Here is a 27,084-nt window from a genome sequence, read left to right as displayed (position 1 = left end):
ATCAGCAGGCATTTATTCTGCCCAACCATTGACGGCTACATAAATTAACTACAGTGATACATAATGGCTCTGTGGTAAAATTGAATATTGCCTAGTGCTGCTTTAATATTATTTCAGCAAAATCTAAACACACACATTATATATGCATTTCATAAACTATTACAGCACACTACTGCACTGTAATCTGATGAAGACTACAACAGTAAATAGGAAACCAAACGTGAAAACACAAATCCTACGTTCCCTCGAGTTGTGTCCCTAATGAGAGCCGGTAGAAATGTCACCCCACGCTTGCCGTAGCGGACCGTTTTGAATCTTTTTTTTCTGTAGGGTACAAAACAAGCATTCAATATTACTTCAATTTGTAGCCATTCTTTCCCTAACTTTAATAATGAATGTCCAGCCTTCAAACCCGAACAACCCCATCGTGTTCTTTGATGTGACCATTGGGGGACAGGTAAGCAGCGGTTATTTATTTCCGCGCGTTAATAGAAATGAGCGTGTTGCTAAAGCTGCTGAGAAGCGTGGTCTGGGACTGACTTTAATAATAATGGGGATTTTAAATAGGTGAATACATACAGACATACGCTAAATGTAAAACGCGGGGTTTTACTCTGTGTGTATTTTCCTCTGCGGCGAGTGGGGTTGTTTAAATAATTTCGTTGTTTAATTAGCATTGACTCCGCTCTGGGTCCACCTTATAACACCTTTAAACACAGTTGTCTGCGGTTCATGAAGCAGGTCTGTGTATCGAAGCTGGAGGTAAACTGAACAGAACGTATTCTCTGTAAGGTTGAATGAAAAAAATAATCAAATAATACACTGGGAATAATAAGCCAGCTTTAGCATGGTGAGTGTGTTAGCAATAGCTAACTTATAAAAAAAAAGTTGTAACGTTGTCCGCCGGCGGCTTAATTTCCTGACCGCGCTATTAAACGATAGTGGTGTTCAGTTTTTGTGCTTACATTTAATACCGTCTCTTTGAACTTTAGTGTCCTCCTGGAGTGACTCACGGGCTCGAGCGATTAATGAATCCGTTCCTGAACCGACGCTTTTTGAGGAAACCGATCAAGCTTCGAATCGTTTACTGAACCGATTCCTGAGGGCTCTAATAACGGAAAGATAACTATGAATTAATACCAGAAATGTTAGCAAAGAGAGGGAAGCACGTAAACGCAAGGCATATATACTTTAAAGTAACCATTTTCTATAAAATAGAATAAATCATGGTGAACATAAACGCATCAGTAAAATATAGGCGTAAACTCACTGGAAAGCAGGCAGTACTTTATTTAACTGTTAAAAATATAGTAATTGAGGCACATTGTATTTAATTGTACTAATAAAGTCTTAGTTTTGCCTGAGTTAAAGACTGATCAAGCTGAACATGATATAATTTACTTAAAGTTCTAGATGAGTAGCCTAAATGAAAAAGCATTTTTCACAATCAATTTTTTGTATATTTAGTGTCAAAAATTGTTTAAGTGACACATCGTTAGATTAAAAAAAACCAGTGCAGTAAATTCAGCCTCTCATTCAAATCTTACCTGTGCTTGAGCCTTCAAGAAGAAGAACTGCTGATGTACGTAATGCGCCTCCTTGTGGGTTTGCTGTGTTCGATTACTTTCCTAAAATTAAGTTTATTAAATGTGACGTTTAGATAATTTAAATAAATTAAACTCAGATTCAGATTCTCATGCCAACTAATGTTGTCACGGTTGACACAATCGCACAATCTGTACTAACATGTTTAACAGTGCTTTCATAATACAGGGTGGGCCATCCATTTATATGGATACACCTTAATAAAATGGGAATGGTTGGTGATATTAACTTCCTGTTTGTGGCACATTAGTATATGGGAGGCGGGAAACTTTTCAAGATGGGTGGTGACCATGGCGGCTATTTTGAAGTCATCCATTTTGCCATTCAGCACCTGAAACTACAGATACTGGAAGCCTGTACTAGCATTTCTCCTGCGGTGAAGAGGTGTGTGTGTGTGAAGAGGGTTGCATTGACAATCCAACACAATGGGCAGCACTTTGAACACATTTTATAAGGGGTCAGAAAGTTGTAAATAACTCACGAAAGAATAAAATTATGTTAAAGCATACCACTGTTTTTCTTGTGAAATTCCCAATAAGTTTGATGTGTCACATGACCCTCTTCCCATTGACAAAACAAAAGTTGGATCCAAAATGGCCAACTTCAAAATGGTCACCATGGTCACCACCCATCTTGAAAAGTTTTCCCCTTCCCGTATACTAATGTGCCACAAACAGGAAGTTAATAACACCAACCATTCCCATTTTATTAGGATGTATCCATGTAAATGGCCCACCCTGTACATACATTTTCAGTGGGTTAAACCTGACCGCTGCTGTTTATTTGGGTTCAATATAGTACAGAATGAATATAGTGTACATGGAGCAGGACAATACGGAAAATTTATATCACAATAAATTTCTTAATTTTAGTCATATGATATAATTTCATTATCAATATGAACAATAAAGAAAATCTGCCAAGAATATCAATATTTTTAAACAGTCAAATCAAAATTGAGTGCAAGGAACTGATGCCAGCACCCTGTAATGGCCATCAGTCAGTGAGAGTTTCTGTGAAGTATATATATTGAAATATTGAAAATGTGCATAAAAATCATATAATTTGTATTGAAACATGTTATATTGTGAAATATATTGATATGAATTTTTATATAGTCCTAAGTGTACACATGGTGAAAATGGAAAATTATCTTCTATTTACATAAGTAATTTAGGAACATTTATGAAGACAATATTTTTGCTTTAAATGGTAAAGAAATGTTTGAAAGCCAATATCTTAACTTTTTTGTTTGTTTGTTTTGTTTTTTTGTCATGTAACAGTGTGTTGGTGATATATAATGTGTGAAATGTAAAATGCTCTGAAACATTATTTCAAAATTCTGTGCAATCTCTACATTTTCCATGCATTGGATGACACCTGAGTCTGTGTTGTGTTATTACACACTCCATTCAGAAATCAGAGGGATGTAAAAGTAAATTAAATTTGGCGTAATGTGGTGGGCTTTGGTTTTTATTTATTGTTGTGGTCAATAAAAAGGGTGCTTTTTCATTTGCATGTTTGGTCAACTGAAGGAAGGTAGACCTGTACATATTTGGAGGTGGGTAGAAAGTTATGTTACCAGTTGTACCAGACCTTCCTAGTTAATCAGGCTCTCCCATGGACTCCTCCCTCCTAATCTGCCTCACCCTAAGTATTCTTAAACACGCGAGCTGAAGGTCAGCATGCCTGAATCAGTAGGTTGTGAACAGTATTTGTAAACATGACAAAACCCAGTTAAAAGACTTGTTTTCATAAGAACCATCGTCCCCACCCGCATCCCACGCTATCATTTAATCAAAACGTGCTTGGTGTAAACTTTTTTATTTCTGCAGTGGAGCTGTGAACAATTAAATGTAGTTTTTTTATTATTTAATGTAATATTTTCCAGTGTTGTTTTATCATGTTTTATGCACTTATCATTGGATACTGGTGTAAAGGTTAAGACAACTACTGCCAATCGACAAATTAAGTTGCCCAGACCTCAAAACATATTTAAGTTATATTAGTGCTGTACGATATGACGGCAAATCAATATCATGATTAATTGTACATGTTGCCATGATTCCGATTAATGAACGATTCATTTGTTTCTGTATTTTTGACTCATAGTTCAGTGAAGAGACTGTAAGAGTACTGTAAATATGCTCCAGTATGAAATATGAAAAAAAAAATTTCTCTAATGTTGCTGGGAGCTTGTTCCTCTCGTTTTTTGAGCACTGTTTATATTTGGTGTGTGATTGTGCTTTGGACGCTGAAACCAGTTTTGCTCAGTGTTTACATTTGACTTCTTTTTGTCTAGTGTCGTCTTAATTAAAGTCAAAACAAAACACAACTGGTGTTTAGGTTGGTTCCATGTGGCAGATGGGGCAGAATCATGTAACTACAGCTTCGTAGCGTGGTTTTAAAAGGACAATACCTGAACACACAGTGAGGATATACCATAAAAATTATCTATATAATTGTTATAGACAAAATTATGTCGATTAGAAGTTCTGAATGTCCATTTCGATTCATTTTCGGTTATATAGATAATTGCATTATGCTTATAGATCTAGTGTAAAGCTTAAAACGAAACCTCAGACCGCAAACATGTTGGTTGACGGGCTAAATTTGGGTTAAGTAGAGAACTATTTCTCTAAGACTGTAGATTATCTCTTCTCATGTCTAGAAAATTTGTTGGATGAACTGACTAAAATTCAGCCAACTACAGGTCTGTAGTTTATGTGTAGATCAAGTTATGTTTAGTAATTTGAAGGCTCGTGGTTTATTATGTGATGATGATTAAAGCTGGTGTTACCTACAGGACAGTTTGTATATTATTAATAACTTTGAATTTGCATATTTTCCTTCCTACTATTGTCTTTTGTGTTTGAAAGGCTCCTCAGATTTGTGAAGAGGATCTGTGGGTTAGAGGAACTGTGTTTTTATCACTGGCCCAGTTAAACTTGTTAGTCAGGAAATTCAAGAGCTGTTTCCTCAGGATTTTTCTGTTATGAGTTGAATGTTGGGAATTCTCTGTAGCGAGCATGATGAAAAGCATGCCCGTCTGATTTTTTTTAATATATATTTATCATTATTTTTTTTTCATTCATTCATTTATTTATTTCAAACAATTAAAAAATACAGGCTCACACAGTACAGCCCTCTTTCAGTGTCATGAGTAATTCCTCCGATTATAACATTTTTACTCATGAAAACACAAGCAGAGAAAGGAGTCATTAGCTATAAATATCCACAAAAAACAGCTTTTTCAATGAGTGAACATTCCCTTCACAAAAAAAATAATAATAATAATAATAAATAAAAAACATCTTTTCCCCTTACTTTGTATTAATCATACTATGGTTATTACCATTACAACAGTAGTGGGAAATTAAGTAACAGGAATTTTGTATCTTTCACAGCAGCAAATCCAATGTACTATTTATTATTATTATTAATATAGTGTTACATTTTTATCCGAAACATCGGATTCTACCTGAAGATTGCTTGATATGTAAACACCTTTTGGCTTAATATTGTTGTCTGTATGAGGATATGGAACACAGAAAATAGCACTACGTGCAGCACAGATATATTTTATTTGACCTCATTACCTGGTCTCAGATTTTCACCCGAGCAGCCATTTTACCTTAAGTGCTATAAACCATAAACTGTTAACCATATCAGCGGCCACTGCACTGCAGAAGCCCAACGGTTCCTTTTACATCTTCAGAGGTCTTTGTGTTTACATGTAATCATTTACAACTTGCAAAAATAGAAAAAGATGTCTGCAATCACCAGCACATATTTAAGCTAATTTATTGTTGGTTTAAAGATATTTACACTACACTATATACATAAACTGAACTTTGAACAGTGTCCTTTCATATGCAGCATGGGTTTAACGTCACATCAGTTTGCCTATGTTATTTATTTATTTATTTATTATTACTTTTTTTATTTTGCTAGTGTCTGCTCAGTTCTCTGATCTTCGTGACAAGTTTGAGGTCGGTTTTAACAAGGAAACTTTATATAGTGCCTGCCTTGTTTTCTTTGTCGATTATCTACAGCTGGTACAGCAACCTTTCAGACAACGTATTGATTCTGTTGTACTGCTTCTTACTGGTTGTCAAGCTTTCTTTGCTCAAATGCCAGTAGAAACTCCATGCACAAATGTCATCGGGTAATTTGTAGGAAAGTCCAAGCTCATCACATCTGTACCAGAAGGTTAGGCCAGCCAGTAAGCTGTTGGCACAGGCTGTCCATAGGAGGTTTACCGTGGCATAAGCTGGCGCTGCAAACCCCAGGAGGTCACAGATTATACTCATGAGCAGGTAGGGTGTCCAGTTCAAAACAAAACAAAGAGTTAAGCTGACAAAAAGAGGAGGGAGTCCTTGCACATGATGATCCCTATGTAATTCCTCAACAGTCCAGTCTTTGAGCTTCTGTGGTTTTTTAGAAAATTTGAGATCACTCTTAGGAACATAAGGAAAAGACCTTTTCCTGCTCAGTTTGTTGGCCAGAGAAACCCAGCGAGGCACTCCTCTGCAGTACAGCAATAGTACGGCACTTGCCACCACAGCCAAATTTAAACTAAAGTAGCTGACCACTACAGAATCTTGCACAGGGCACACAAGAGCCTCCACTCCTTCTTTGTACTGGATCACCAATAGTTTAGAATCGTTGTACCAGTAAGAATAGAAGCAAGCCAATGTCCATATTAACAGGACTGTCACACAACGGCCAGCAGTCCTTCCTGTAGAGTCTCGATTATCCTCCGTGTGTCTATGGGCAGCATAGTCCAGCATTCCTACCAGAAGAACTGGTAGAGGCAGCATGGAATACACAGTTGAAGCATGTGAGAGACTGAGACACATGAACATATGGGTGTTTTCCTTGAAGCACCAGATCCAGGCTATTGTGAATATCAGCAGCAGGTCAGCGATATACACAGAGATGCTGAGGATGCCAAGAAATGACTGAGTAACACTCCGCAACCAGAAGGACAAGACTAGAGTGTTCAACGCCATTTTGGAGAGCAGGAGGAACAAATACTGCACCGTCTCGTCATGGGTACAGCTTCCATTGTCCTCCATCTCCTCAAGGACTGCCATCATGGTCCCTGGGTAGTGGTGAATCAACATGGTGCTGCTGCTTTGTTCACTGCACTAGTCCACTCTAGTTTATGAAAACATAAATAAAAAATGGTCAGAATTTTAGGGACAATTCCACTGAATTAGACTAATTTAGCGGTTAGATGAACACAGAAATGAAAGTGGTTGGAATGTCCACAGGCAAAACTGCTTAACATCTCTGCCTCGCATCACCCCATGCAGAATGTCTTTGTTTACATTTTAATATTTACATGTGCACACTGCAATTGCTAGGAAACACCAAAGCAGCAGTCAGAAATCAAAGATTTGTTAGTAGAATATTATAAACATCTTAAAAACAAATGCTACCACCAATAAAATATTCTCTCATTCTCCAAAATCTGTAGGATATATGAGCTGTTAATATGTAAAATCCAACAAAATCAGGACCATTTGAAAGCTGCTACCTTTAATTACAATATTTTAGAATATGTAGTTAAACTGTATGGCAGTAAAGAGTCTGTTTCCCTTACTGATTAATTTAGAAATCCACGATTTAAAAAAAACAAAAAATGATTTATATGAGTATTTTTCACTGCATAATTCAGGGTGTGTGGTTCCATGCTAAAAGTGACTTCCACTTTGCCTGAATACAATCCAGTCTGAAGTTGTGCCAGTTGATACCGCGCTCAGAAATGTGGCTTGAGTATAGGTTTTCAGGCATTGTCCTTCATTGGTTAAATAGGTGTTGCACTACTGAATGCTAAAAGTAATCGGCCCAAACACACCAGTAAAAGCATTTTTAAAAGTCCTAGTCAACCAAACCCTGAGATGCAAACCTGTTGAAAACATGGTTTTGATCAGTCAGATATTTTCAAAATTAAATGCTGTACATAACAAGCTTTCAGCAAAAACAAGCCTTATCCAGCAAACGTATATGAGCAGAAAACACACAGTAGACACTACCTCTGCTTTTCCGATTGTATTCGCGTTGTTGTGATCCAGATATGGAGCTTTGAAACCCATCAATATTAACGTGTGCATGTAGCAAGAGATAAAGTGAGTCTAGGCTGTTCAACCAAACAATAAGGGGAGCTGAGGATCGCAGGTGCAGCCAGCACCTTTTATAACCACTCTATCTGCTCCACGCCCATTTTACCTGTAATCTGAAACAAACACCTGCCTCTCACCACACCCCTCATTAACATTCTCCTGTCTACTGTGGGCTCTGGGGAGAAAAAAAAAAACAGATCAGTTCTTGTTGGACACTAGAATGCTTTCAGTTCTGTTAATGAAATGTGTTTCATATCAGAGATAAACCGGATGAAAACACAGTTTGTTTCATTAACGTTCTTAAGGACATAATCTTAATTATTCCTTGAAATAGCAGTTAGTTCGTTGTGTCTAAATAATCATTATTACTTGTTACTGAGAAAGTATGTACAAAGTCCAAGGTTTCAGTCCATGCTTTTGTTTGAGGAAGTCATAAATAAAGAAAAACAAAACCATATATTGTCTTTGCCACATTTTGCCATTGCTTCTGAAAAAAAAAGCCTATAAAAAAATTTAAAGCAAATGAAAAATAATGTAACCTTGAAACTTATGTACATTATAATGCAAAAAACACTGAAATCGTATGCTTTTTACAGTTAGGCAAAAAGAAAACACCTACTTATTGACAACAATACTAATATAATGATTAGTTATAATTATTAGTGTAGTATTTTCTTAGACAGTGTTAAATAAAATGGTTATGTGCAGCACCACTTCAATAAAGAGAATGTGCATTAGATGCTGGAACATTGCTGTAAGGATTTGTTTGGATTCGATTTTAGCGGCTTTAGCAAGGTACTGATGTTGGATGATTAGGAAAGTTCAGGCTCCCAAAAGTCACTGCAACACATCCCAAAATAATTTGAAAATGCTCCATGAGTCCAGAGAATTTGGTTCCGCTGATGCTGGTGATTTTATGCTCCTCTGGGCCTCACCTTTGCTTTGAGCATATTGACACTAGGCTCCAGACATGTGTCCCAACCCTAGCTGCTAATGCAGTATGAACAGCTGTCACATTTTTATTGTTATTTTTCTATGATTCACCATCCAAAGCAAACAACAGAAAATTATCACATGAAATAAAAGTCATCGAGGCAAAATTAAAAAGTTGATAACCTTTGGAGGAGAAAGAAAAAAATCATATTTTTTTTCCTTTTTTTTATTCATCATTTAAAATGATATTTCAAAATTATGGGGAAAAAAAGATTGTCCATTTTATTTAATATTTAACAATAGCAGATGCAACAGCTTTAGAAGAAAAAGAAAAAAACTTGTTCATGAACACAAATGTGCATATTTCACACTATATTTCCCTAGTTTAGTTAGTAGTTCATTCGCAAAGATGTATGTGGTGCCTGAAATTACAAAACTAAACATTTATGTGGATAACAGGTTAGAAAAGCTACCAGGTCATTAAGTACACCACTGTATATAAACTGTCCGAGTTCAAGCATTAAATTTAATGATGATAAAATATATAAAAAAAAAATATACAATTAGCACAATGTATTTGATGGGTTTTGTATTATTGCATATCATAGTTTTTAGGAGGCAATTATAATTTATAATTTTAAATATAACAAATGGATTTTAATGACCCTTGGCTTGGTCTAGCACTGATAATGTGTGACGAATTTGTGGCAGACAGTGACTGGAACTCACTTACAGATCCACTGCCTGAAAAGAAGTGGGACAAAGTCTATTTAATTTAAAACTACAAATACAAGCTGAAAGATCCAAGAAGAGTTTCTGGTGTTTATGATACATTTGGACATTTGTCTCTAAAGTTCCAGTCACAGTCTGCCGCAAATTCGTCAGACATTATCAGTGCTGGATCAAGCCAAGTGTCATCAAAATCAGCCAGTATTTTCTTCCAACTGAGGTCAAACCTGTATACAGGTTTACACTGTTTTTTTACTATTTGAACTGTGTGACGTAGTTTGGTGTGTTTATAGATAGGTTTTATCAGATTTTTCATTTTCCTCTGATCTAAATCTTAGCTTTTGTTTCCATTTAAGCTTGTCTGGCCTGTTATTTGGTCCCTTTTGATTTCTGTAGGTCCCCAATTGTGTAAAGCACATTCAGTGAAATGTCAGAAGCTTTAAAGTGCTATAGAAATTGCTGTACCTACTAAACATATAAGCAAGAAAATTAGTGACTAAATGCTTTAGGTTTCCGTTTCTTGGTAGCCACGATTAGCTTATTTGCTCCATTCCAAAAAATAACTCATACTTTATTTGTCAGAATTGTAATGGCATTCGTAGGACATGGTTGTGTAAATATTTTCAGATCAAGCTTTATTCACTCTGATCTTAGAGAATTCAAGTGTTCTAACACATCTCCCAAACATAGTTTGTTAACAGTCCACAATGTAATCAGGTGTATCTGAATATTGAAAGTTCATTGTGTGCCCGTGAGCACAAGGTTTGATTAATATATTATCATATATTTTTTGACTCGTAGACTGACATGCCTTCAACATGACAATGACTATAAATCAATGACTATAAAGAGAGAAAGAATGACATGGCTTCAATGAGCCTCAGCAGGAACTTAACCATGACCTGAAAAACCAGCAAATCATGAACCTGTTTGTGCCAGGCATTTAAGCACTTAAGCATCCAGTTATACAAAAGGTGAATCCCATTCCTTAATTTTATCTCTACCCCTTGTTTTCAAGTGTTATCGTGCCCCTTGGAAATGTGTTACAATGTGGAGTGTTTAAAATCTTCATCTACGAAATGAGGCTAACTTATCAAGAGCCTGATCATCATCATCAGAACAAAAAGAGCAGCACTTTAGTGGCTCTCTGATTCCAGCCTGCAGCAACATCAGAGAAATGCTGCTGGACTTTAACATAGTTATATTTAGGGCATCATATGCCACTAAAAGCATTTAAGAGTTATCACCTAATCCTAACCCTTTGTGATATGAAGCTGAGTTCAGCTGCTTATTCAGCAGCTTTTTGCTCCAAACTTCCAGTTCCACCATCTATGATTGTGAGGGAAATGCTGTTCTGTTGTTTGCTTACATTCAGAAGCTCTGCATGTGAGTTTTATTCACTGTTTGTTTTACCACAGAAACTCATTTGTTACCCGATTTGGTTAGTTTTGTAGCACTTTTCATGCAGTTGGTGCACTCCTGAATTTAGTCAGTTCCATCTACAGCTAACATAAATCAAAATTACCCACCTATGGATTAGAAATAGAGCAATATCCGCATCTTGGTTCATGCTTTTTTTTTTATTCGTTGTCTAAAAATCTCCAGATGTCGTCCTTTGCCATGAACAGAAAGAGAAAGCCTCGCATACCGGACCGAGACCCTTCTGCTTTCTTTATCTATTTACTGTTATGGGGCATTAAACCGGTTTCAAACGTGCAAACAGATTGGAGAGGTAGCAAATGATGAGGAAACATCTTCAATTTTATTTTAAAAATATTTTTTTAGCTGCAGGCGTTAGAATTTTCCGCACCATTTAAGGTAAAATTGAAAATTCTTAGACATCTACATATTACTATTGATGTTATATGCTTGTTATGAAGTAGATTGTCATATTCGCACTACATTAACTGTCCAATATTGGTGTGTTTGTAGCAATTTAGAAACAGGCCATGGATTGGGTAACTGCCATGGAATGGAAATTGGAATAGTAACTGCTGTTATTATAAAACTTTTATATAGTCATCTTGTGCTGTACATGGAATATTGTGATTACTGCAGCTCTTGAAAATAATTTATTGACAGTTCTAGTGTTGAGGTTATACTGGTGCTGCTCATTTAAATGTCATCTATGTCATATAATGTAATGTATGTAATGTCATATATATCTGTTAGTAATAGTGCACTATAGTACACTGTGCATATGGTGCCTGCAAGTCACTTATTAGCAACAATTTTAGGCCCATTCCCTTTTTTATATTCACACATAGCCTTTCTATTTGAGATAATATCTTGCCTCTTAGAACTTAAAAGGCATGATGGTTAAAATCCTCCCCTATGAAACTGGATAACCCTTCAAATAATATTGTGGATAATATATTTAATATAATATATTTATAACAGTTTTGAGATATTTAGCAGAATTAAGCTATTTATTTGGCAGGTTTTTTGTTTGTTTGTTTGTTTTTATTTTGGACTTTCCAATTTCACTTTTTATGTTGCAGATATTTACTAAATATCTATGGGTACATAAGCATACTACCAGCAATGTTTTATGTTTGCTATGAAATAAAGGGCCATAATACACTGACGCATCATTAAACTAAGATAATACAATAGTTTCATAGTTTTTTTAATTAATTAGTAGATCATTTGTATATACTGACATTTTTGTTCACTTGCGCTTCCATTCTGCCAGTGATTCACAAGGCATTAATAACACTCTATCAGTGTTTATGCTTAAAAAACAAGTCTTAGTTTGTGAGAACAAGAGTTCAACTTTTCTATGTTAAACTGTGAAGTGTGCTGCTGAAACATGTTTAAAATTGCAAGACAAAACAATAATAAACCCTGTAGTTTTATTTCCCTCCAAATTCTGGGATATGGAACTCCATTCTCAACAGTGAAATGGAGCACCATTCAGGATCTTCCCATCCCACATAGGTCAGTGACACTCCGGGACTTGTACGCCTCGTTTCAAGGCCCTTTGGGCAGATGTGTAGGCTCACATAAACCTATAGTTTGTCCTTTTGTTGAACATAATTAAAATGTAAAATCTGATTCAGCTTGAAAAAAAAAATAAAAGTCAATAAATGCCAAAAGAGGCCTCTCTTTATTAGAAAATGCTTACAAATTCTAATAAAATCCCCATTGAGTAACTTTTTTAAAAAACATTTTTACTCATAGAAAGCTGTTCATGTGTTTAACTTGCTTAAAATACTGTAACATCTTGCCCTCCCATCAGGGGTCGCCACAGTTGATCAACCACAATCCGCACCGTCGATCTAGCACATCTACACCAGATGCCCTTCCTGAGGCAACTCTCCCTATTCATCCAGACTTTGGGGCCGGCACTGCAACGCAGTGGCTAGGTACACATTCACACCTACGGACAATCTTCTGAGTCACCAATCCACCTACCAACCAGTCACCCAGAGTGGGACTTGAACCCACAACCTCCAGGTTCCTGGATCTATGTGACTGTGACACTTACCTGCTGCTCCACCCCAAATTATCCCATTTAAGGACGTCTCTAACAGGATGTTTTAATAATGGTAATGCATATATACATGGAGTGCATAGAAAGAAATCATAATACAATGAAAGAACATAATTTAAAAAGTAATACATCAAAAAAGCATATAAAAATGCCAGTCTGCAGTCCCCAGTTCCCCTTCCTCAATCACTGTGTTCCCTCCTCATGAAGAAAAATGCAAATAGTTTGCAAATTCTTGGGACTGCTGTTCCATTGAGGTCTCAGTTTAGTTGAGGTTAGTTGAGAATTTTTCCACCACTTATCTTTCTATTCAAAATGTTTCAAATTTATGTAAAAAATGTTTTAACCTGTTGGGACACCATGCCACCATTGTGTATGTTCCAGACCCACCAAGACCCTGATCAAAATGAAAATTAAATTTTACCCAGTTTTTTTGCCCAAATTCCTCATTCCTTATTACATATTCCACCTCCAAGCTACATCTCTCCCAATCACCTAATGCAACCAAGCAGAGTGGCTGGTCCACCTTGTAGATGTAAAATCGGAGATAGTAACTCGTCAGCTTGTAGTCCTTCATGACTGCCTACAGGAAAATCTTGGCTGGATATTTTTGATTTGGTGGACTATACTTAATTCACTGACATTGAGGGGTTGAAGTATTCCATCATCACTGCTGTGTCTGATCCACTTATATCAGCACAACATACCCTAAAACAGCTCTACCATGTCAGTGTAACTGCAGAGCTGAGAATGATCCACCACCCAAATCAAATCTGCTCTGTGCTGGTCCTGTGTGTGTCCTTACCATTGAAGAACAGGGTGAAATGGGGCTAACAAAACATGCAGAGCTGTAGAGGGACTACGGCTTTATCCAATGATGATACAGTTGTGCCCTCACAATTGTTTGGAGCTGTTGTCTAGTGGTCTTTCTCAGTATTTTCTCTTTGGACAAGCCACCAGCAAGGAATGGCATCTCCACCGCAGTGTATATATGCTTGTGTGTGTATGTAATGAATGTTAAATAAATGTGTTTAAAATAATTGTAAAAAAATGTTTGAGTGTAATTTTTCCCAACTGTTGGCATCTGAACTGCGGCTGAACGGCCTCGTTTTACAAAAATGGACAAAATGGCAGCAATCCTAGTCACAAAACCAAATACAACTTTGACATTTCGTGAGCATTTCTGCTTTCAACCAAATGAAAAGGGAGAGCCAGACAACTCAGACAAGGCAATATGCAAAATCTGTGCCGGAAAGGTCACTGGGAAACATCTAGTTATGGAGCAGCCTCAATAGAAAGAGTTCAGGCTAGTTTCAAGTGACGGTGAAGAGTTGTAGCACTGGAATCAGGATAAATTAGGTAATTTGGGACGGTAATATCGCATATTGCAATGTTGAGCCCCAATAAAACACAGCACAGGAAATTTTTTCACCACAACAGCCATAGTGTATGTAATCACGTATGTCTCAATTCCAAATTTATTGTTTGGATGGAAAAAAAAAACAAAAAGGAAAACAAATTGTTTTATATGCCATTTACCCATAAATGTTTAAAAATGTTTACCCCTATTGTACCCGAAACAGGAAGTTGGACGAATGAAGATTGAGCTGTTTGCTGATGTTGTCCCTAAGACAGCAGAGAACTTCAGGTAAATCATGAAACTGTTCATAGGCCTTCAGAGCTCTCTCATAACGACACTTTGTATTTCTACAATTACACAGTAGTCTGTTTCTCTGAATAATTTTATTAGCCCCGTTTCACTCTGTTCACCTTCACAGGAACACAATAGAACAGGTATACTTTTCTAGTATGTCACAGACAAACACACCACCACCACATCAGTTTAACAGCAGCGCAGACAATGATCAACCATCCAAATCATACCTGTGCTGTGGTGGTCTTGTAGGGTCTTAACAATTTAAAAATAAAAACAGGATGAAAGGGGGATAACAAAGTATGCAGAGCAACATAGAACTAGAAAGGCTGTATGGTCAGTGGAGCTGGTAACATGGTCAGTGATTGTACCTTCATGTTACATGTACCTAGTTATGTCGTAGAGTAAGTACATTTAAATTGTATCCAATGTGCTATTGATACCTTTGTAATAAATACAAATTAACTGTTAAAGTAAGAAGATTGTTTTATTGAAACAAGTTAGATCACACGTCTCGTTGCAGATGCAGAGGACTAGCTAGTGTAAATAATATTAAAACAATTATTTTCAAATATTTGTCATGCAAAAGTGTCTGCAGTACCTTTAGCATTAGATGTATGGGAATTTGATTTAAATGGCGAGGGCTGATATGTAAAGCTTGTTTACTATGTGTTGTTTGTTTCAGTGACGCACCCTTGTATTATTTTGCAGGCAGTTCTGCACTGGGGAGTTCAGGTAACCTGCTCTGAGAGCTCTAATCTCTGTTTCCCCAGGCCATTGTTACACATGATTTGTGTTTAATTTATTTATGCTTTTAACCCATAATTAATCACAAGAACATCGGGTCAGAGAGCCACCTTTAGACAGAAGCCACCATCACAAGCAGCACCAGCTGGCTATTTCTCACAGCACACTGAGTATACAAGACACAAACGTGGACATGTTAGTCTTCTTCGCAAAACAACAAGACAGGACTTAAATCATAATCTATATTTATAATTAAAATATAAATAAATCTTTTTCATATTTTATCAGCGTTTTTACACTTTAAATGAGGTACGACAAAATATATATAATTGCCTATTTTATAATGATTATGGTATTATTATAATATTATGTGGTTTTATCAAGGAAAAGACTATGTTGAAATTATTTAATCCCAGACCTTATCTCCTCATAAATCAATATATTTCTTCATGGAACACAAAGTATAGACTTGTAACATAAACAAATATGAAATTACGCCCAGCTTTTCATCTTTATACTTTAGAGATTATAACAATGGAAACATTAGATGCAAATATGTATGTCAGTATACACACAAAAGTATAAAATGAATTTATTAATATTAAATGTGGAGCACAAACATATGAACATATCCAATTACTGTGCTTTTAGCTGTTGGAATTATTAAAAATGTTATGAATCAACTAGGAATATGTTTAATGTTCTTTAGAATTGCTCTTAATGTTGAACTTGATGTTGTTACAATACATTTTTAAGATTTGATTTGTGATCCTTAGATGCTGATGCTAAAAAAGCCCAATAGCAGTGTTTTTAATAGTGTTCTGTGAACAGTCTCACATTGTTCTTTCTTTTGTGTTGGTCCTTCCTTTCATTTGCCTCTCCATGCAAATCTGCTCCCACAGGAAAGATGGCGTTCCCATTGGTTACAAAAGCTGCACGTTTCACAGGTGAGGTTGTTACTGCAGAACCTGTTACTGCCTCTCAGGAGTGTGCATGTATGTGAATATACATCCTTTTTTCCAAAGTTTGGAAACCTAATTTTGAATAAAATAAATGCAGTTTGTTTGTAGATAAGTGTATAACATAACGTGTATAAAATAACAGCTACGCAATTCTGTAATCAGTACAAAGACAAAATTTCGTATGTTGGAACTGAGAAAGTTCATACAGTACTGTGCAAATGTCTAGGGCACATACAATATTTATTATTAAAATTGATTTATCTTTAAAAATTCTTTAAAAAAGAAATCATATGTCATTTGAATAAATACAGTAAAAATACACTATTGTTTTCTTGTAAGTAGTAGATGTGTTGTGAGCTACTGTGAAGAACAAAGTCTGTTTCCAGATATTCTCCTCAATCATATGAATTAGGTTTTTAAATACCCAGCACACTTGATTTTTACATAATAAAGACTCGATTAACGAAACTAGGCTTTGGATGATAACCTCACTGTGCACTGTGTGGACTGTGCAAATGTTTTAGGCACCTGAAATAAATAGATTAAAAAGAGATTTATCTGGGCATTAAACGCTGGCTCAGAAAAAAATTAATATTTTATAAAATAAAAAAATTTTCATTCATTTAATGGTGAGTTTGTTTGTGAATGTGTTGGTTTAACTCTCTTTAAATCACCTCTGATGGCAGTATATTATTATTTCTTGACCAAACTTCACATACAGTAACAGAATATAAGTAGTGCATAGTCTCTTTTAGTGCCACAGTGCATGTCTATGGCTGACGTAGAGTAAACAACAGTAATAAAGTAGCAGTCGTTAGAACAGTGTGTGGCCAGGGCAGAAACATTCAGCATGTTGAGTTAACAACTGGACAAGGTACAGGATGTCTGTTACTTGGTTATAAATAGAACCGCTCCTTTATTTATTCCCAAGTGTCAGTGCAGGACCTCTTTCTGATTTCTGACCCAATTGTTTCCAATAATGACATTTTTTTATTAATGCATATGTTGTTTACGTTATTAACTGTGATACACTGTGTTTAAATACTAACAAAAACACAAAACTGCAGGACATTGGTATGTAAATGAGTCACATACTGTCCATCTGACCCAAGTCTGGGTAATGAAATCGAGCAGATTGCGTGATACTGCAGTTATTGTAATGCTGCCCCATATCAATGACCTATTAGTGTTCTTAGAAAATCACTCTTAAATGATAATGGTCAAGCATTTGTGGACACCTGCTCATCCAGAATTTCTGCTTAACAGTTTATCTCCTGCATTTCTTCAGTAACATTCTCATTTTGATAATTAGTGTTGTAATCGCTACGTAAATTAAACCATTATAAAAAACGCTGACGAAACCTGACCTTTGTGCTGTGTGTAACTGTAGATTCCAAGACATTAGCTTGTACCTAGCCCTAAGTGATTTTTACCTGTTCTCAGATTTGAACAAAGATTTCAGTGAATACAATTTTCTATTGAAGAGATAAATAATATTTTTTTTTCCAGTAAAAGCAAAATTTTTATTCAGGAAAATAAAATTTTAATATTTATAGATCTAACAAAAATAAATTGATGTGAAGGGTGATAACAGAAAAATAATACATGTAATGTGTATATGTTTTACTTCATATATATATATATATATCAAGAATTTACTGAACACAACACACCTTGTATATATTGCCCCTTTTTGAGAAAAACATGTACAGGAGGTAAACGTCGTAACGTGAACTTCGTGTTTGGTGTGCGCGGCGGTTGTATTTTAGGATAGGATAAGTGCTTACAGTATGTTATTTACGTACAGTATGTACGTATGTTTCGACTTACACCGAAAATTTGTGACGACGCGACGTAGGAACGGATCAACGTCGTAAGTCGAGGACCCCCCGTATCTCCATTTTTGTAGATTTGTAGTGCAATACATCATTTGAACACAACAGTGCTTTACATTGTGTGAAAATTTCATGATGATGGACCAATAGATATGCTCCAAAATAACTTGGACTAAAACGTTTTTACATTGACTTCCTTAGAAATGTAAGAAGGTATTTTCATTCTCCTGTAAAGTTATTGTTTTGGAGATACATGTAATAATATATGTGCATAAAATTTAACATTCAGCATGAAATCATACAAATCCAAACATTCTGCTTTTTTTCAGGGTCATTAAGGACTTCATGATCCAGGGTGGAGACTTTGTAAATGTAAGTTGAGGCTGTTTACTTGAAGAAACAGGTCATATGTTTTTCACAGTGTTTGAGAGTTATTGAGTTTCTGTTTAAATGCTGAACAAAGCAAACCATTTGTTTAAGCTGTGGATTTGCTTAAGCGCTGGTGTGTTTGTACTGTAGGCGTAGGGAATCTATAGTCTATATCAAAAAAGCACAGAGGCCACGTTTCCACTTTTTATATATTTTCTTTTTAAATAGTCCCTGGAGTGCAGGCCTCCAACAAGATGGTGATCCTCTTGGGTTAGAATAGTATTGCTGATACATCAGTATACCGCCATTTCATAACAGAAACTGCCTGATAGCAGCATGCCCCTTACATCCATTGTTACATATTTGCCTGAGCTAGGTAAATTTTCGTGTATTATTTGGACTGTGTGTGTGTGTGTGTATGTATGTGTGTGTGTTTCTGTCTGTGTGTGTGTCTGTGGTTTTTAAATATATGTACAATTTTAACATGTCAATTTCAACCTCTCTGAAATCTATACGTTTCAACAGGCCATTAACACTGACCCATGTGTATAAGATGTGTTCTGATTGGCTGCCCTCTGCGTGCCTTAGTTAAAAAGCAGCCTGAGCTAAAACACTCCTTATAACTGACTAAGGCTGAGTAGGTTGATGTATGCATATATATTGAATTTTATGAGGTCACAAAACTGAATTAAAAATGTATCTAGATTTGCAGCTTGGTTTCCAAACATGGTCTGTGTGGACTGAGTAAGGAAGGACATGTTTAAAAAACATATCTATCTTTACACGCTACAAAAACAAAGGCTGTGACTGTTAAACATTGCTAACTAATGTTTGCACAGGTTATTTGAGCAGCTTTATCGCACATCAAAAAACATAGCGTGATCAAACGGAGTTGGATGTGTCTGCAGTACAGGAGAATTATTCTTCCCTCATAGGAGAGTGTAATATTATATAGTATTTGTAAACACAACACCTTCACTGACCAAACATAAGCTTAACTTAGAGCTGAATTATTAATTGTTTTTATATTGAAGTCAAAATTTATAAAAGGATCAATCCCATAATTCTGGACTACATTAGCAAGAACAATGTTTATACAGCAGTAGATTATTTGTTTCATTTGTGTAAATGTAGCCATGACTATGGATTGTATGAGTACACAAAAGAAAATTAAATTGGCAGTGAACGTCTATGCAGAGTTGAGTCTCTCTCATATCACAAATAAAAACTGTACTAAAGCTGTATTCCACACCACTGAAATGATGGGTGATCGGTACAGATCACGGAAGATCCATCACACCACTAATATTCATTGGTTCTATATCATGTGAAACAGGCTGATAATATAAAATAATTTAATAATATAAATATAAACAATTCAGAAATCACTTAGAACTGGATGCTTTATTTTTAATAATACGTAATAAAAAATAATCATTAAAAAAGGCATGTTCACTGCTGTGTTACATCACTTTTCCTTTATACTTTTATAAAGAAAATTTATACTGGAAATTGGGTTTGTATATTAATCATGTGTGATACCGCTCTGGGGGACAGACTGTTCAGACCATTGCTTTATAAATCACCATAGCCCTCTTGTGGCCAAATTCATCCACTGCAACTTGTGGACAAATCCATCAACTGCAACTTTAGTAGTTGTGTTAAACCTGCAAATAAACATATATATAATTGTAAGAGAGTGCAGAAAATTGTTTTTTTTTTTTTTTTGGTTATATGAAAACATGATTTTTACCAGAAGTGTCAGTTCATATTCAGTGATTCTAAATTCCACCTAGAATATGAACAAAACCTGTTCTAACGTTTGCATGCAACTGTATACATGAGAGGGTGGAAATATTCATTCAAACATTCATTCATTCATTATCTGTAACCTCTTATCGAGTTCAGGGTCACAGTGGGTCCAGAGCCTACCTTTCATTGGGCGCAAGGTGGTAATGCACCTTGGAGGGTGCCAGTCCTTCACAGGGCAACACAGACACACACACACATTCATACACTCACACCGACAGACACTTTTGAGTCGCCAATCCACCTACCAATGTGTGTTTTTGGACCGTGGGAGGAAACCGGAGCACCCGGAGGAAACCCACGCGGACACGGGGAGAACACACCAACTACTCACAGACAGTCACTCGGAGCGGGAATCGAACCCATAACCTCCAGGTCCCTGGAGCTGTGTGACTGCAACACTACCTGCTGTGCCAACGTGCCGCCCTGGGTGGAAATATGTAGTATAATAATCTTTATGATATATAACAACATAGTGTAATCTCTTGTGTTTTTCTACAGGGAGATGGCACAGGGATTTGCAGTATCTACAGGGGTCCTTTCGCAGATGAAAACTTCAAACTGAAGCACTCTGCCCCAGGCCTGTTGTCTATGGTAATGATTCCTCCAGTTATTTCTGTCACATACTGTGGGCATGTGTGAATGAAGAGACACTGGTTTTAATGCTGTTGGATGTATTTAATCCTTTCACTCGCTAAGAGCATCATTAACATACATGCAGAGCAACACCTTTCTTTAACATTTAAGACACAGAGAGAACAGTTCCATATGATGAACTTCTGAGTGAACAGTGAGACTGAACATGAAACATTTTTTCACTCTTTTTTTTTTCAAACATCACGACCCCCACAGCTCCATCACAGAGAAGGAATTGTTTATCTGGTGGATAAATCTCACTCAGTGGATCAGGCAGAGCAGTGCTGCTGAAGTTTTTAAACATTGCTTCAACTCACTCTCCACACACCTGCCTTGTTCATCCTCCCTGTAGATGTAAACTCAGAGACAGTAGCTAATCAGCTGCTGCACATTTAGTGATGCTTATCCTCTCGTTCTTCATCAGTGGTCACTGGATGCTGTTGGTAGGATGTTTTTGTTGGTGGACTCTTCTCAGCTCGGCAGTAGTCTCACCCACAGATGCTCTGCCCACAAGTGGATGGAGAGTCTGATACCTTCATCACACTAACCTGGCTTCACTGTTGGGATTCTGTCAGTTGCATTCTGATTGGATTTCTCTACATCCACGTATATGCACTTTTGTGTATTGTTTTGTACTGGTTCGACATGAAAGAACGCCTTCACGCATCATGTCCAAATAATAATTTTTTTCCTGCATTTGCAGGTTGTTTTTGGCCACTTTAAGTGGAGATGTGTACCAGACTCTCCCTGGAGAGTCTGTTAATGCTGATTGACACTACGGGGTTAAAAATCCAACAACACTTCAGCATCATCTGTTATTTCTTACAATTTAGTCATAATTCAGAGGAGTGAGTCATGCATTATAAGGATGAAACATTGTGTTAGAGAGATTTAAACAGTTATAAAACTTAACTAACAGAAGATTATTAACCTCCAATATCTTTTCAATCTCAAAGCTTCACTTCTCATAAAAATCTGCCTATTGCCAATATGTCAACTTTTTTTCTTATAGGCAAATAGTGGCCCGGGAACAAATGGCTGCCAGTTTTTCATCACCTGCACAAAGTGTGACTGGTTAGATGGGAAGCATGTAGTATTTGGTGAGTATTTGAATCATTACACAAATGATTTTTTAAATTTAATAACTGCAAAGTTGACACTGACACAAACACAAGCCTGGAATTCCAGAAATGTCCTCCTGCTAAATTATAATCTAACTGAAATGTTAATGTTGTGCCTTAATTTTACCAACATTAAGTTATAAATTTTATAATTAACCTAGCAAAAATGTAATTGCCACACTTTGAAGATATTCATTGTGCTTTTGCATATAGAAGGGGTCCTCAACGGACGGATGTTTTCGGTTTAAGTCGGAACATACGTACATACTGTACGTAAATAACATACTGTAAGCACTTATCCTATCCTAACACCTATTCTCCTCGGTCTCGAGCCGCGTAACCGTGTATTCTTCCGCCGCGCACACCACACGCGAAGTTTGCGTTACGACGTTTACAATGCAAAACCACTTAAGTTGAAACAAGGCTTTATACAATAAATGGGAGATGTGTCGTAACCACGAAACATCGTAAATCTGGACTGACATAACCCGAGGACCTCCTGTATTTCCTGATCAAGTATCAGAAGAAATATGGCATCACCAGCACAAGTATACAAATGCAGATGCTTTTAAAACTTTGAGGTTTTGAACTTGGGTAATTAAAACAAAAAGAGTGTCAGTTGAATCAGAGGAAACACTCCTTCATGGAGGAAATCCAACATGGAGTGTGGCTGAACTGTAGTGCAAGAATAAACAAAATGGGAAGGTTATTAAAGAACAACACAGAGGTAGAACAAGCAAGATGCCAAAGCACCAGGATACACTTTTGTAACAGAAACTGTAGGAAACTGGCTGAATGGACAAATATTTACATATGGAAAAGTCAACACGGAACCAGCAATGACATCAAAGATGAAAACAAGGTAAAAGTGGGCTAAAGAGAAACAGTGATGAAGTGTAAATGATTAGATGAAAGCGATTTTTCGGTGATTAATCAGGCCTCTGCGTTTACTAAGACAACAATAATAGTAGGTTTGTCTGATACTGTTCTAATGAAACATAAACCTGGTTGCCTGATATAAAAGGGTTTATAATAATCAATTTTATTATTGAATGATAAGAAAAGATTAAACAATGTGTAAGGTGTCCTGCGTATAGTAATGTGTGAGTACTTCATTCAAAAATGGGTGAACAACGTATCCATATTTTTGTAAATTTACTTAGTCTAGTTTTTCTGTGGATTTCAGGGAAAGTTGTGGATGGTTTGCTTGTCATGAGAAAAATTGAGGTAAGCTTTGCATTTTACTCTGAAAAAGTCAATTAAAGCAAGCAGAAGGTTAAAACATAACACCAACACTGTATTCCAGTCTCTGTTTTGTTTGTGAAGTCTGAGTATAATAGCCTTGTGTCTTTTGAAGTGTCTTTTGAGACCTTCCTAGAAATAAAACAATTAAAGTATTCTATTTCAAACGCTCCAGTGTTGTTTGCTTTGCTGGCTTTATTTGTAATTGAAAAAACTAGGTGTGTCATCTCTGTCTGTCACTCAGGTTTTGTTGGTTTGATTTTGTTATTCAGTGGTTATTTATTTATATATATATATATATATATAATCTCCTCCCCTTTATAACATCTAGTGTATGTTTTCTACTTCTACTTTCCAAACAGAGTTATGGTATTTTACTAGTCACATTATATCACAAGGTTCCAATTCCTTGATATGGAAAGTCTCTTTGTTATTAAGAAATATGTCATTTTCCTACTAAATTTGGGTTCTGTACACTTCAGAATTCATTGCATTGCAGATCATCAGATACTTAAAAACATCCCAGTGCTAAAGGTATTGGTTAACTAGACAAGCCAAAGTAGCTTAAATATTAACTCATTTTAACTTGGCTCATAAATGACGATGAATTAATGCTGTCAATATATAACAAGGAAAAGAAAAATCACAAACGGTGTCCAGTAACTCTCCATTTACTTAGAGATTAGACTGTTTGCCTTCACTGACAGAGAAAAAAAATTGTCACTGTCCAATGAAAAATATGTAGCTCTGTTTTTAGTTTGTTTATCATTTACATCATTTGAACACAGCAGCTGTCATTCACATTGTAATGGAATCAATGGAATAAAATATTTTTACACTGACTTCCATTGAAGGTATTTTCCTTCTCTTGTAAATTTGGAGATGTATGTTTTTCATTTGACAGCAACAAAATGTGGATCTATTTTTGAGTTAGAGCTATTTAATTAGTTCTGATGAATTCTCTAGAATTGCAACATTTTGCATTTCTCCACTTAATCTCTTTCCTTGCTTAATCAATTTTAAAATTATTTTACAGAATGTGCCAACAGGACCCAACAACAAACCCAAACTACCAATTGTAATCGCCCAGTGTGGAGAGATGTGAAGTCGGGGTTGTGTGTACTTTTTTTTTTTTCCTTTTTAAATCTAATTATTACTGTATATTGAGATGTGTGCAGTATTTTGATACATTTCTGTTGGAAAAAATTAAATAAATGATGTCATTTACTTTTATGTTTTTTTCCAGAAGTAGTCTTCAATGTAACTTTGTTTCACCAATTCAATAACCACATTCCCCCTACTATAACTAAACATGTGGAACTGTAAAATCATAAATCAGACATATAACAAATACAGTGCAGACTTGTGTCCCCTGTTTCTCTAAAGGCATAATAATGGATAAACATACAGCCCCTTATTTGGATCACTTTACAATTTACCATTAACATTGTTGTTGGACTGCTTTCTGTACCCCGTACCCTTGAATAAACGTCAGTCAGAGGTTTTGTAAAGAATGGGTTTGGTGTTTCTCTAATAAAGACACACGTGATTTCCTGGGAATCTTATGTTATTAAGGCAGGAGTGACATTTTACTCTTGCTTATCTCCTTTGACCTGACTTTTTGAAACATGAGACATCACTGAAGAATGATTAAGACGTCACAGCTTTGAGTGTATCTAAACGTCACGAGACAGCCACTTCGGCCGAAACGAAACACTTTTATTTTTTGCTTTGGCTGCTATTTAATGCCAGTTCCTCAGTGTTGAAATTTCTATTGTCTTTTACTCCTTAACCTATCCCACATACTAACCTACTCTAAAGACCCCCCCTTCCCACACTCCATGCCTTGGACCCTATCCTCTCCAAACAAAAGAGCCCTTTCAGCTGGAGTGCAGGAAGAGTTTTTGGCTCAGTAGGAGGTTTCTGGGGTCAATGTTAAAGCCCGCCTTTGTGTGTGCGACAACGGGGCCTGACCATTAACAACAAGCTCTTCACACATCGTCCAGCTACTCCGCAACAGTGCCAGTGCGCCATTTACATGACAAAAGAGGAGGGGGCGGTGAGGGACTGTCTTGCAGTCGACCAAGGGTCTGTCTCCTCACCGGCCACAGAATGTTCCCTTTTAAAATGCAGCGGGCAGGTCTGGCGTGAGAGGATGTGGCTTCAAAACAAGCTTTAGATCAATGTTCATTTTAACTCCTATAGTTAGTTGTTCAGTCGCAAGGTTAAAATAGACATAATATCTGGGCTGATGGTTCATACAATGTCACATCCCAGTAGCTCGTTGCCTTGGTAATGGAGTAACTGCAGTATTGTATCATGCTGGCTCATGCAAAATGATGGCGGATTGCTGTTCACTGCTTTTGCTGTGCGAAATGATGAAAAACTAGCCTTTTATATTATCCTTAATGTGTCAAGCACCACAGTGTCTAGAGATAATTGCATTTAAAGTTTTATTTTATCATAAGGCGTTAAAATATGGCTTGTCTAATAACAGTAGTGTTTTCTTTAAGTCTACTGTTATGTTTTAATGAGCCATAATCTGGAAGAAAGGGATTGCCCTTATTTTCAAAAATATTTGCATAATTCAATTACTGAGCTGGAAATAAATTTCATTCAAATGTGTCTGGTATAAAATAATTCTTTGTGAAATAAAAGACCAGCTGTCACTATGTCTGTAACCCAAATATAGAATACATGGATTCAAATTTGATCTTTCTCAAAAAAAAAAAAAAAAAACTACAAATAACTAACAAGAATGTATTCAAAACTCATTCATTCATTGTCTGAAACCAGTTTTCCAGTTCAGGGTCTCTGTGGGTCCAGAGCCTACCCAGAGTCACTGGGCGCAAGGTGGGAACACAACCTGGAGGGGGCGCCAGTCCTTGGCAGGGCGACACACACTATTTTTAAAACTATTGTATAATATTTTTATGCAAAATGTTCATAACCATGTCATATAATAGCTTTCTGTGAGGTAGGTTTTAAAAATGTTAAACACGTCTGATTCCAGTCACCACCATTGTAAACTTTCCTTACAAAATGCATTACAGAATAATACATATACTAGTACTGGTTTTATTTCACTCTGTTTGCAATTAAATGCAGTCCTAAATAGATACAATCCCATATGATTTATTTTAGAAATGTTCAAATTTCTTGAAATGACCAACCTCTTTTTTAAAGGCCTTTTGGCCTTCATTGGATCAGACAGCCATCACCCAGAAGTGGCTCATTATCTTGCAGGTGAAATAATAATTGCCAGATGAATAATTTTGCCTTGAGCCCAGTGATTCCAATTACGCTCCTGACCAACGACTCTGAACAGGTGAAGCAGTTAACAGAAAATTAATGTATGAATGAACGCACTCCTTATGTCCCTTCCAATCATATTTGCTTAACTTTATTTTGATGTGTGGTGAATTTAAAATTTAGGAAATGTATTTTCTCCCGTTGTCTCTATATTTGTGTGTAAAACAGTACTAGATGTTGGTTTCAATTATGTAACTACAACATATTTAGAATTATTTATACTTCAGGGCTGACTCCATTCATTTGCATGGTGTCCAAAATAGCCGTAAAGTAATACGTTATTTGTAGTTCATGATGGAGATCGTGACCAGAGCGATACATTCGTTTCTGTCCCTCTCGGAATGAAAGCAACCGATAAACCAATCACAGGCCAAAGATGTAAGTGTGCGACATAACTGAAATCGAAACCAACCAATGAACTCGAGGGACGGTATGTACCTCGTTGTCAACTGCTTTCTGGACCAATCGGCTGAGAGAGTGGGCGGGCGCCTGAGGAATATCCTCCA

General features: G+C 36.3%; 2 protein-coding genes across 2 annotated transcripts; one reads left to right on the top strand and one right to left on the bottom strand.

The window, feature by feature from the left end:
* Positions 1 to 226: 226 nt before the first annotated feature.
* Positions 227 to 24,830, top strand: ppih (peptidylprolyl isomerase H (cyclophilin H)). The gene is made up of 9 exons (XM_066644182.1): positions 227 to 457; positions 14,475 to 14,539; positions 15,257 to 15,280; positions 16,195 to 16,239; positions 18,419 to 18,461; positions 20,769 to 20,861; positions 21,916 to 22,003; positions 23,211 to 23,251; positions 24,303 to 24,830. Exons 1-9 carry the CDS (start codon positions 392 to 394, stop codon positions 24,369 to 24,371), a joined length of 534 nt encoding a protein of 177 aa, XP_066500279.1. The 5' UTR covers positions 227 to 391; the 3' UTR covers positions 24,372 to 24,830.
* Positions 4,733 to 7,779, bottom strand: si:dkeyp-100a1.6 (probable G-protein coupled receptor 160). The gene is made up of 2 exons (XM_066644643.1): positions 7,650 to 7,779; positions 4,733 to 6,768 (listed from the first exon to the last, which is right to left on the bottom strand). Exon 2 carries the CDS (start codon positions 6,732 to 6,734, stop codon positions 5,655 to 5,657), a length of 1,080 nt encoding a protein of 359 aa, XP_066500740.1. The 5' UTR covers positions 6,735 to 6,768; positions 7,650 to 7,779; the 3' UTR covers positions 4,733 to 5,654.
* Positions 24,831 to 27,084: the final 2,254 nt, after the last annotated feature.

The sequence above is a fragment of the Hoplias malabaricus genome, chromosome 14 (assembly GCF_029633855.1).
Source record: "Hoplias malabaricus isolate fHopMal1 chromosome 14, fHopMal1.hap1, whole genome shotgun sequence".
NCBI lineage: Eukaryota > Metazoa > Chordata > Actinopteri > Characiformes > Erythrinidae > Hoplias > Hoplias malabaricus.
Note: the sequence above shows the minus strand (reverse complement) of the source record. Positions and strands in the feature narration are given on the sequence as shown.

Bases quoted from the DNA above. Each gene is read 5' to 3' on its own strand.
- si:dkeyp-100a1.6 (XM_066644643.1), bottom strand. From the start codon at position 6,734: ATGTTGATTCACCACTACCCAGGGACCATGATGGCAGTCCTTGAGGAG.
- ppih (XM_066644182.1), top strand. From the start codon at position 392: ATGAATGTCCAGCCTTCAAACCCGAACAACCCCATCGTGTTCTTTGAT. The intron at 458-14,474 runs GTAAGCAGCGGT...TACCCGAAACAG, and splicing joins ATGTGACCATTGGGGGACAG to GAAGTTGGACGAATGAAGAT. The intron at 23,252-24,302 runs GTAAGCTTTGCA...ATTATTTTACAG, and splicing joins TTGTCATGAGAAAAATTGAG to AATGTGCCAACAGGACCCAA.